Here is a 12,800-nt window from a genome sequence, read left to right on the forward strand (position 1 = left end):
ATATAGGTTTATCTTCTAGGAAGAGAAGGTAGGGATCAACTGACAGAATTATTCCAATAAACTGCAGTTCTTTTTCTTTAGGTAGGCAAATAAATCGGCCTTTTGGTTTATAAATGCATGAAACATGTGGACCAAACCATTAGGACGCAATCACCTCTAAAAGGATTCTGAAAAAAAATCAAGTTTGCTGAATTCAAAAAGCCAGAGAACCTTGAGCCAGGAGTAAGCTCCCAGAAGAGGTGCTCTCCTTTGTGAACTATCTTGAAACACCCAATATGTATTACATCAGACCCCCTTGTTGGAAAAAAACAAAATCACTGACATTGCCTCTTACCTGAAGAGTTTTAGTGCGATCAACTTTTTTGAGCAACAAAGGTACTGAGCGTGGTGGAAGAGGCAGAGGTGGTGGAGGTGGTGGAGGTGGTGGAGGTGGAGGAAGGGGAATAGAAGGAGGAAGAGGAAGAGGGAGAACTGAAGGCTGCTGTTTCACTGGCAGGATTATGGGTACTGATTCTTGAATAGTGGTTTGAGTTTGGGCAAGATCCTCTGGAAGTTGAGCCCCCAAGTGACATGTTTTGTGCCCGTCCCGGCACACGGAACACTCTGAGGCAGGGGTCTGAGAGGTCTGAAAGAAAATATGATCAAAGTTAATAATAATAACAGAACTTACATAATAGCACTTATGATGTGTAAAGCACTGTGCTAAGTGCTTTATAAAAAGATTACTTCATTTGATTTAGTGTATGAATTTAGGCAGAAGGGCCTAGGTCATAAGTTTGAGGCTTTAATTAACATTTCAAGAATGGCTGCTAGCAGACGTGGTTTATTTTTATTAATTATGGATTTAGTACTGAGATATTTAAATGCCCAAATGAAGCTAATAGTTAACTATATCTAATAAAATTTTAGCCAGGGTGGAGAAGAGACAAAGGACTACAGGGCAGAGCCAAGGGATGATTTAAAAGAGATGGCATGTGGGGGGCAGCTGGGTGGCTCAGTCGATTGAGAGCCAGGGCTGAAGACAGGAGGTCTTGGGTTCAAATCTGACCTCAGACACTTTCTAGTTGTGTGACCCTGGGCAAGTCACTTAACTCCCATTGCCCAGTCCTTACCACTCTTCTACTTTGGAACCAATACTTAGCATTGATTCCAAAACAGAAGGTAAGGGTTAAAAAAAAAACAAAACAGTTGTCATGTGGCCCTTTGTCAGAGAATCAGAAAATGTTAAAGTATTTTAAAGATATGTTATTTCCAGATCTAGTTATAAATTCTGGGATCTGAGGGAGGCTTCCCTCAGGTCAATGAGCACAAATTATTTGTTTATGAGATCAACTCTTAGACTAGGATTGTTTCTGACTAGGGCCGGAGACCCATAAGTGTCTCTATACCTCAACCACCCTTCAGATTTCCCTCCTTCTCCTACAATTTTTTGTTTTGTTCGAAATCCTTACCTTCTGTTTTAATATCAATTCTAAGACAGAAGAGAAGCAAAGGGTAAGCAATTTGAATTAAGTGACTTGCCCAGGGGCACACATCACAGCTAGGAAGTGTTTGTGGCCAGAATTGAATACAGATCTTCCCAACTCCAGGCCTGGCACTCTATTCACTGTGCTACCTAGCTGTCCCTTTGCAATTTATTTATGCATGTAATCAAGTTGATTTTTTATAAATTTGAAATCAGTTCCATATATGTAATATTTATTTTCTTAAATATAAAATAATAATAATATACATAATAATGGTATGGGTACTATGTGCTTTGTAAACTCAAACTACTATAGAAATATGAGCTTTTTGTTTACTCCCCAGCCCCTTATACCTTGCTCTGATGCTCAATAAATGTCAAGTGAGTGGGGAAAAAAAATGAAATGAAAATCAAAGGCACTTTGGAAGGAAAAAAAAACACAAAAGAACATTTTTAAGAGTGTGTGAAGATAGGTGGTTCCACATATGTGGAAAATATCCATAGCAACACTTTTTGTGGGATAGAACTGTAAGGAGAGTTGGCATTCATCAACTTGGGGATAGCTGAGCAAATTATAGAATATGAATGGAATGGAACATTATAAAGATTGCTGAATAGAAATAATTCAGAAAAAATGGGGAAGTTGTATGAGCAAGTACAAAGCAAAATGAGAAAAACAAGGAGAATAATGTAAAGGTAAGGGAAAATAAATTCAAAAGGCTTCAGAACTCTTATCAGTTCAGTGACTGATGATGGAGCATACTGCTTGACACACAGCAGGCACTTACTAAATGCTTGTGGCTATTGACTGATTGAGGTGAGTCATGCCTTTCCTTCTCAGCAGGAGAGCTTAGTCTCACCTGCTTGGAGATCTATTAGGTATGAACCTGACTGTCCAACTGCTTCACTAAGTCACTCACTGTCCAGCCATTAAGCACATTAAGCACACTGTTAACAGGTTATATTTACAACTGAGAAATTCTAGAATTCTAGAAATTGATTTGTAAGACTATGGCCAGATTCCAGAGGACCAAAGATGAAGGATGCAACATGCTTCCCAACAGAGAAGGGATGGGCTAACTATATAGGAAACACATTTTGGGGTATGGCCAATATGGGAATTTGTTTTGTGTGATTATGCATATTGATTACAAGGGTTCTATTTCTATTTTGCTTTTTTTCCGATGTGGGGAGGGAAGGAAAAAAATGAACATTTTATAAATTTTAAAGAGGAAAGGAATTGAACTGTTACTTATTCTGAATATAGTATCTTCTGTCTGTGTAGCTATGTTTTGATATTTTCCATTACCTGACTAAAATCTAAAGGGGACAATAGCTCGAATTCTGTAAACAAAAAGCAGAAATTGTGTTTTAGATATATAACTTGTTACTGACCTTCAGTGCTTCCTGGAGCTTGTAGAATTCATTTTCCAGCTTATAAACCTGCTGTCTGAGCAGGCCAAGTTCCCGGAAGTAGATACGGGATGGAAACAGGCGATCTTTCCAAATCTCTAAATTCTAAAGCTCAGAAAGAAACAAGACTGAATCCCAGAGGCATGAAGCCCAAAGTGAATGAAACAAGACAAAAACCTGGCACACGAACCATTATCTTACAATCAAACGCCTAAAAAATTTTCACATTTCATGTTGTGATCTCCTATGATTAAGATTTCAGAGGGTCATTTATCTGAATACACACATATAGGGAAAACTTGAAATGAATCTAGTCAAAACCATACCTGTGTAATACTGCTCTGGCAACAGTAATAGAAAGACCACACCTTCTTTGCCAAGAATTTCACTGGATTCTTCACGCTGGAAAATGTGATATTCCAGGCTAATGTTGGCCAAATTTGGCCACAACCTTTATTTGTAGGAGGGGCATCTATCGTCCTGTAGGGGTGAAAATAAGGAAACCCAAAGATATGCCTCTGAGTACAGAATGTTAGCCCTGAACCCTACTTCTACAGGTAAAAGACATATTTCTACATGGGCAGTAGAATAGGCACAGAGACATTCTAAAGGGGTTAGGGGTGGGTGAGAGAAGGCAAGGGAGAAAAGAGATGTAATTCTCCTTTTTTTTTAAATCTGTGCCTCCTGATTTAGAATTGATACAGTTCCAAGGCAGTAAGGGGCTAGGCAATGGGAGTTAAGTGACTTACCCAGATCACATTTGAACCCAGGACCTTACATCTCTTGGCCTGGCTCTCTATCCATTGAGCCACTTAGTTGCCCTAAGATGTAATTCTTTTTAAAGGTTCACCCATCCCTCCCAAAATTGCTTTTTAGCTGAGCGTATCCTTTCCTCCATCTCATAGTTATCTGTTCTAGTCTTTCTATACATGCCCTTCACTCCCACACCCCCTGATATGTTTATCAAATCCCCTTGACGAGCACTAATAGACTGAAAGCCCTCAATCTGGGCCATTCTCTTAAGTAACACAAAATTCTAACTAAATAGCTACAATTTCCTCTACTCTGAATCAGGGCTTACCTTTCAAGTGGAGGTAGAGTTGGAGATGATAAAGGAGAGGAAGGAGGAGAAATAGGTGGAATGGGATCAGGGGGACAAGCTTTTCTCTTTTTGAATAACATTCTGGCTCTCAATTTCCTTCTTCTCCGATATTTGTGCTTGGTCATTTTTTCTACAGAGAAATTGTAAACAAAGATTTAAGTTGGGAGGGAAGGAGGAAGAAGAAGGCTTTTTTTTGGCCTCTAAACCTGTTTATGTAGTTTTTATTTACTTTACTAAGTAGATATAACTCCTCTTGACTTCTCCTCACCATGCCTTCAGGCCCAGAAGGACTTGTGTTTTTCATGGCCAGAATTCCGATCCTAGGGTACCTCTGTCAGTCTTGACTAATAATTGCCTCAGTTGTTCACCATATCCAGGCCTGGGTGTAAGCCACATTTCTCTATACTCCTCTTAAAACTGCGAGGATGCAGTGTACCATATTCTCCCTTTCCATTTATGGAACTATGGTTGATGCAGTTCTGCTATTGTTTCAGGAGTTGTCTATTCCCCTATAACTCTACTCAGCAGCTTTGTAACTTTCCAAACCAAAATATTCTTTGGGGTCACTAATCCTCTACATGTGTGGCCTCCCTCTATTAGAATGTAAGCTCCTTGAGGGCAGAGACTATCAAGAATTTTTATATTTGTAACCAAAATGCATATAAGTGCTTAATAAATCTTCATTCATTCAAAATGACTATCTTTCCCATAAACTGAAGAAAATAACACATGGGTTATAGGCCATGTACAGAGCCAGGTAATTGTATAATTATTGATCACCACTTGTAAGTTACAATTCTAATAGAAAACCATGCAAAGAGCTGAATCATTCCAGATCTAAGATTTGGAGTCTTCCAAAGTTTTGAATAGGTTTATTCTAAAATATAATTTAATTTTTTTAATTAAGCAAATTTTTGTTAATTTATAATTCATTTAAATGTAAATTTATTCAATGAGTAGAGAATACAGCCCCTCTCTGCTACATGCTGGAATTTATTATTTTTTCACTAATAAGCTATGGTAGTAGTTTTTTGTTTGTTTTTTGTTTTCCTGGAGTCCTTTGCTATGTTGATTTTTCACCTATTTAAATCATATCTACAAACCTTTTTACTTCTCTGGGATGAATATTTCAGTTACTTTGGCCTTTTGTGATTGATAGGCAATTCACTAATTTGACAATATTCCTGTAAAGCAACTTTACATAACATTTTATTGAAATTATATATATATATATATATATATATATATGGATAAGTACAGTACATAGTAAAATATATACTATATAAAATATTATTTTAAAAGCTACATGCTTCTTAGAAAACTCTTAATTTCAACTCGGGAAACCTACTCAAGAGGTTTGAACTTTTGCTACTGTGAAAGGACCTTTCAAGGACTGCTAGTTGGCATAACAGCTAGAGTAGGCACTTGGAGTTGGAATTGACTGGAATCCTACTTTAGACACATCATGGACAATTCACTTAATCTCTCTCAGTCTCAGTTTTTTCAATTATAAAATGAGGATAATAATTATCATATCTACCCCATAAAAGGTTGCTGTGACAATCAAATGAAACGATATATATGACATTCTTTGCCAACCTACAAAAATGCTTGTTGTGATCTTAAGCTTCCAAAGAGCTTTGCTGGGTTTTGCCACAGGCACTTTGCAAACTTTGGTGTGTTGTCATCATCATCATCATCATCATCATTATTTTAACTCTTATCATCCATTTTAGAATTAAAACTGTGTATCAGTTTCAAGACAAAAGAAGAGTAAGGGCTGGGCAATAGGGATTAAGTGATTTGCTCAGGGTCACATAGCTAGGAAGTGTCTGAGGCCACATTTGAATCCAGGATCTCCCATCTCTAGGCTTGGCTTTCAACCCACTGAGCCACCCAGCTGTCCCCATTTTAAAAATTATAATTATTATTTTTATTTCTAGTACTGGTTTTCTTTAACGACAGGGCAAATCTAAAAGTAAGAAGAGAAGTCACTTGGACTTATGAGCAAATGAGTGGCAAAACTAGAAATAGCCTTGCCCATCCTCTCCTGTTCCAATCACAACCCTGGACTCCTTCTTCCCACACTTCTGTTAGAATTGGAACAACCAGCTGTGGTCAGATTACACACGTGCCTTCTGCCTTTGTTCAGTGGAGGGGGCTCCAGGCACTTGGTATGCACCTCTATGCCTGGCTTTCCTTTCAGCTGCCTGCCTGCTGGCTCCCATAGCTTTCTGCTAGGGATTGGGAAACCAGGGAGAATGCAGGTGCCAAAGGCAACAATGTGGCACTGAGTGGGGTTAGGTGGGGTGGGCATCACCAGCCGATGCTTGGTGGGGGTGGGGAGTCGAGGGAGGCAAGGGAGGCAAGGGAGGCCTGCTTTTTGCCACTTTGCTAGGCAACGGAGGGTCAGGCTTAAAATAGTAGGTGACCCACCCTGGTTTATTCTTGGAAGTTGATGTTTGAATTCACTGTCATCCTCTGTGCAGAGAAAAACTCCAAGCTTGGAGGTGGTTATGAATTACTTTCCCACCTTCCCTCCCCCCACCAGCATCCCATAAGCTCTTTTGTCCTGGGATATTTCCTCTTTTTGTTCAGGTTTTTTTTTTTTGGTGGTTGTTATTGTTCATTCTTAAAGAATCCTTAAAATAATTATATATATATAATCCAACTGGAATGGAACAGAGAAATACTGTTCTGGCTAGTTAGGTTTTCTTAAGAGAAATATATTGTGTTAGATGTATTCCACCCCCTTTGCCTGGGCAGCATTATTTAGTTGCCTGTGTTGGAATCCCTATAGAACCTTCACAGAACAAGCCTCATGGAGTAGGTAGGGGGTACAGAGAAGGGGCCAAGATGGAGAAAGTTATTTTAAAATGGAAAACCTAAAGAAATTTAAATGAAGCTGACTAATGTCCCCCCAACTTCCACCCCCAATTAGGACCATAGATTTAGGTCTGATGAGGTCAACTAGTATAACTCCCTTTCCTCCATTTTACAGATGAGAGTAGGCTCAGAGGGGCTAAGGGAATTACCCAAATCTAACCGGTAAATTAGTAGCAGAATCCTCTTTCATGGTTCTAATTTCAGGACTCTTTTTACCATGCTATGATACATATTATCCTCTATAGTTCTATTATTTCTTTTGTCAGTTGTGATTTTTATTTATTTATGTATTCATATATTAAAAACCCTTACCTGTTTTGGAATCAATACTGTGTTTTGGTTTCAAGGCAGAAGAGTGGTAAGGGCTATGCAATGGGAGTTAAGTGACTTGCCCAGGGTCACACAGCTAGGAAGGATCTGAGACCGTATTTGAACCTAGGGCCTCCTGACTCTCTCAATCCACTGAGTCACCTACCTGCCCCCTAACAGAGATTTTTTAAATAATTTTTTTTCTCCCATGTCCACTGAGCAAAAAGAAAAAAAATCCCCTGCTACAAACCCATAGTGAAGCAAAACAAATACCTATACTGGGCCACATCCCAGAAAATATCTCAATCTGAATGCTGAGCCCATCACCCCTCCATTAGGCAGTGAGTAGAACAGTCAGCTAGCTGGCTCAGTAGAGAGAGTGCCAGGCCTAGAGTTGGGAGGACCTGGGTTCAAATGTGACCTCGGACACTTTCTAACTGTGTGACCCTGGAGCAATCACTTTACCCTGTGTGACTCTTCTTAGAGCTGTTCCTAAGACAGAAACTAAGGGTTAAAAAAAAAAAAAACATTACTTGCTCTAGCCAGGGTTACAGTTGGTTCACTGATTGAGTTTAGGTGTTGGGAGTTGCAGTAAGGTAAGTCAATTCAATGTCTAGCACATAAAGGGGATTTCCCTAGCAGTTGGAGGGTGGTGGGTGGTCACTAGATTACAGAAGGAGGTGGGAAATGGTATAGGTCAAAACTTCCATGCTGATTAGTAATAGAATGGGACCACTTGCACTTCCAGCTTGGATGAGATAGAGAGACTGAGTTTCAAAAACAAAAACTCAGTATATGTACATAATGAAATTGGGAATTTTGCAGAGTAACGCTCAAATTCAAGGAGTATAGTATTTTTCCCTGAAGCATTAAGCATTTATAATTATTATCTTTCCTAAAATCATTTCATGATCCCATGAGTGACATGAATCCCACTGATGGGTCAGGTGGGATCTAAACTGCTCACCTGGGTCAAAAACTCCTTGTTTCATGACTCTCAAAAGTATTTTTTTTCCTCCCCTAAAACACAGCACAATGAATTACAAATGTATTTTTATTTTGGATTATTTTTGATATTGTAGTGCTATTTAAAACAGGAACCAGATAAGCTAAAGGAATATATATTGAAATCTAGGAGGACAGGTAAAAGTTGGCAATATTTAGGAATCTTTAGTGCAACTTCCTAATACAAGGTGTACATGATTCATTGTTGAGGCTCCTTCTAAGGTTTAGAAGTTATGGATGTTTGGGCCTACTGGCTGTTCCCTATACTTGACATTCCATTTCCCATCTCCATTCATTTGCAAAATGGTTCTCCCAATTTGGGAAATAGCTCTTTGTTACTTCCATTTCACAGATTCCTTAATCTTCAAAACACACTTCCTACTTAAGGCTTTTCTTGACACCCCTCTCTCCTTTTTAGAATGTTCTCCTTCCTAAAATTACTTTGCATTATATTTTGTCCACACAATATATTTATTTATGTGCAGTGTTGTGTCTTCCCTAATGGAAATGTAGGATTCTTGAAGGCAGAAACTATTTTCCTCCTCCCCTCCCCCCAGGGCCCCAGCATGGTGTCATGCATAAATAGGATCATAGATACAAAACTAGAAAGGATCTTGCCATATGCCTAATAAATTGTTTTTGGATTGAATTTCTCTTTTCTTGGTTACCTTAGTTTCACTAAACTCTTTTACTTGTCTGGCCTCTTTTCCCTGAACCCTTCTTCAAGGGAGCCTTGATTTTCTGCCAGGAGAGGAAGTGAGAAATGTGGCCCCTTTACTCTCCTTAGGGAAAGGGGGTCCTGGCCTAGAATTATTCTATTCTACCTCCTTCCCTTGAGTCACACAATGGCAACCCCAAGTAACATGGAGAAGGCCCCTTGATATATTTGCAATTCTGGTTAATTTATTTTCCCCTAGCTTCTGAGCCACCACACACTGTCTTTTCTCTGTAACGACTCCTTTTCTTACTAGTTCTGTTTCTCTTCTGACTTCTTAGGGTGAATAGTCTTTATTTTTTCTCCCTCTACAACATATATTTTTTTAACCTCTTAGAATTGATTTGTACCAAGGTAGAAGAGCAGTAAGGGCTGAGCAAATGAGATTAAGTGACTTGCCCAGGGTCATACAGCTAGGAAGTGACTGAGTACAGATTTGAACCCAGGACCTCCTGGTCTCCAGGCCTAGCCCTCTTATTCACTTACAGAGCTTCAGTTAACACCTTTGTGTAGATGAGTTACTAAGTCTATATCACCAACCTTGACCCAAGCCTTATATCCTAAACACAATTACAACTGCTTAGAGAATATGTCAATATTCCATCATTATTTCAGACTGAATTTGTTAGAGAATGAATTTCACAAAAGGACCAGAGCTTTTGCATGGAAAGGTACTTAGAAGCCATGAAGTTCAACTTGAATGAACAGATGAGGAAACCTAGACCTTGGGAGAGTAAGTGACTTGCCCAAAGGCACACAGCTAGTAAGAGGCTATGGCAGAATTTGAACCCAAGTCTTACTGACTGCAAATATAGCACTATTTACTACACTATGATTCTTCCTGACTTAGGTGCACCATCATTCTTCTAGTATCTGATAGGTGAAGCCTCAGTACTAGTTCTGACTCTTGACTCTATATTGTAAAAATTAAATTATCTCTAATAATAAAATATTGTATTTTATTAGGTTTATTAAGGATTATTAGAAATCAAGGAATTAGCTAATTAGCCCATTCAGAATCCCTGTGCTTAGCTTAGCTTACCACTATACTTCCTACATCATTGCAATGGCAGAGAGGCATGGGAGGCTTTACTGCCAGTTAAATACCAATTGTGATCTCCCCAACCTGGGGACTCAGGAGAGATTATAGGGAATTCTGGGAAATACCAAGGACTTCTGGGGATTGAAGTCTGGGGTTCAAAATCTCCATTTATACAATATCTAATTCATTAAGAAACCCCATTGAGTCTACCTCATCTCTCCCATCTGCCCCTCTTCTTCCTCAATGCTACCACCCTAATAAAAGTTCTTCTTTGCTATCTCTTGTTTGGGCTACTGTCCTAGCTTTTTATGGTTTTCTAAGCATGAGACCAAGTAATATTACTGTTCAAAATCCTTTAGTGTCTCCCACTAATCCTTGTCTACTGAGTTGAGTTTGATTTGAAAAGGATTAAATCAATCAAGAAAGCAAGCATTTAGTAAGCACCTACTTTGTTCCAGGCACTGCACTGTGTCCAAGGATACAAATATAAGGAATGAAACAATCTCTATTTGCCAAAAACCTGTATGGAAGAGAAAAGAAATACATATAGATTTACTTGTAGCATTATTATAAATCTAATAAATACCAATATATACAAAGTACATAAATGCAAAGGAGTTTAAGAGAGAGGGTATTAGTGGCTGGGGGATCAGGAAAAGCATTATGCAGAAAATAGTGTCTGAGATGCCTCTGTTCCTAGCTGTGTGACCATGGGCAAGTCACTTATCCCCCATTGCCTACCCCTTATTACTCTTCTGTCTTGGAACTGATACTTAGGATATATTCTAAGACAGAAGGTAATGGTTTAAAAAAAAGATTCCTTTGGCATCAGTGTATAGGATAGACTAGAATGTAGTGATACAACATAGGTAGACCAATTAGGAGGCAATTGCAACAATTTAATCATGTAGCAATGAGCACCTAAAATAAGATGGTAGCTATACAAGTAGAGAAAAGGGGTACAAAAGTGAGGAAAAATATGGGATAAGAGAAAGTAAGGAGTTTAGAATAATGGCCAAGATTACATTCTTGAGACACGGGAAGGATGATGGCATCTCTGAGAGAAATAATGAGTTTCAGAAATAGGAAGGGTTTAGGACAAAGATATTGAGTTTAGTTTTGTACATGTTGAGTTCGAGATGTTTTCAGGACATTGTTTGAAATGTCCAGTAATCAAATGGTGATCAAGGAGAGACTAGGGTTGAATATAAATATATAGATGGAGGAATCATATGCATAGAGATATTTCCCAGTAACTGATGATGGTATCAAAAGAAAAATTATAGAAGTAAGAGAGAAGAGGGTTCACCATAATTAAGAGATGTGATATGGATGATGACTCAGCAAAGGAGACTGACAAGGAATAGACAGAGAGGCAGGAAGCAAATCAGGAGTAAATAGTGTCACAAAAACCCAGAGAAGAGAGAGTTTCCAGGAAGGAGACTTCTATAACATGTCAAAAGTAGCTGATAGGCTGGGAAGGATTTAGATAGCAAAAAGACTATCTAAATGAGCAATTAAGATATCCTTGGAAACATTGGAAAGAGCAGTTTCAGTTGAGTGATGAAGTAAAAAACCAGATTGCAAAGGATTGATAAAGGAAAGAGGAAGTGGAGGCAGGGAGAGTAGAAAACGTTTTTGAGAAGTTTGGCTAAGAAAGGGAAGAGAGATACAGGATGATTACTTTAGGGGACAGTATGTTTTAATAAAGGTTTTGTAAGTATAGGAAAGACTTGAGTGTGTTTGAGGGTGGTAATGAGGGAACCAGCTGATAGGGAGAGGTTTGAGAGGGGATGGTTAAAGATGGAATATGCTGGAGTAGAATGGATCAAGTATACATGTAGAGGGATGAGAGAAGAATATCATATCAAATAGCCTTTTTTCCCCCATAGAGGCAAGGTGAGAGAAAGGATAGAGGAAAAGGCCTGGGGGTCTGAGGAAGAAAGAGATTTGGGACAGCATCTAGGGGAGTGAGATTCAGAATCGGAGAGAAATAAAGGAACTGCTTAGTTGCAGTAAGGACTTACTTGATAACATGAATTTGTAAATTTATTCAGCAATATTGTGGGTCCTGCAGCTTCATTCAATGGCTCTGAATAGGAGTAGAGGAGGTAGAAGGTAGGAAGGAGTAATCCAAGGCTGTGGTTAAATAAAAGGCAAAAGATTCAAGAGTAGAGGACAATATATAGTTGAAATTTCTAATTTGTAGGTTGAGGTTAGAGAGAGAAGAAAGTATGGTCAGAATAGGGTAAATGGTACTTGGATGGGGTAAGAAAAAAATTACATCTTTATTTTCATTAACCACAAACTGAAATTTAGCATTTCCTTCAATTATCAATGTGACTATTCAAAGAAATTGTTTATAGCCTTCACCAGTGCCAAAGACGTGCATGATTTAAGAAGCCACCTCTACCTCAAGGATTGAAGTATGTGCAAGATTTTATGCTAGGCACTTCTTTCTAGGGCAAGACAAACAACCTTCCTTCAAGAAGTTAATGCACTAATAGGGAATAGATAAGACATATACATAAATAATTATGGCAGGTGAAATGTAATAAGGGAAAAGAAAGAGTGCAATAAAAAATAGAGATACAGGCACCTAGTCTGTATATCATATATAGTTAAAATCACTGACAGGCAGTATGGTCAAATAGAAGGCCACCTCGGAATTAGGAAAAACTAAGCTGAGTCTTAACTGGAACACACATTCTGGTTGTGCTACCATGGACAAATCAGTCTCTTAGCTCCCCGTGACTAAAAGTACGAATTACAGATTTGCATTGAAGGAAGGAATTTTCACACTCTAAATGCATGAAATCATAGGTTGGGTTCAAACAAAAAAAAAATTACTGACTACTTTTGA

The 12,800-nt window shown here is 38.6% G+C and overlaps 1 protein-coding gene across 3 annotated transcripts in view; it reads right to left on the reverse strand.

The window, feature by feature from the left end:
* The window catches only part of PRR11 (proline rich 11), a 36,406-nt gene that overhangs the window by 22,319 nt on the left and 1,287 nt on the right, over positions 1–12,800 (reverse strand). The window contains exons 4-9 of one of the 3 annotated variants that reach the window (XM_056816497.1): positions 11,965–12,029; positions 10,386–10,457; positions 3,960–4,110; positions 3,205–3,358; positions 2,861–2,983; positions 335–625 (exon numbers count right to left, since the gene is read on the reverse strand). In XM_056816497.1, coding sequence (XP_056672475.1) covers positions 335–625; positions 2,861–2,983; positions 3,205–3,358; positions 3,960–4,110; positions 10,386–10,457; positions 11,965–11,974 — 801 coding nt within the window. In that variant the 5' untranslated portion in view covers positions 11,975–12,029. Of the gene's footprint in view, positions 1–334; positions 626–2,860; positions 2,984–3,204; positions 3,359–3,959; positions 4,111–10,385; positions 10,458–11,964; positions 12,077–12,800 lie in introns of all 3 variants that reach the window. The other 2 variants (XM_007481792.3, XM_007481794.3) reach the window with 2 other exon arrangements.

This window comes from Monodelphis domestica, chromosome 2 (assembly GCF_027887165.1).
Source record: "Monodelphis domestica isolate mMonDom1 chromosome 2, mMonDom1.pri, whole genome shotgun sequence".
NCBI classification, from domain to species: Eukaryota; Metazoa; Chordata; class Mammalia; order Didelphimorphia; family Didelphidae; genus Monodelphis; species Monodelphis domestica.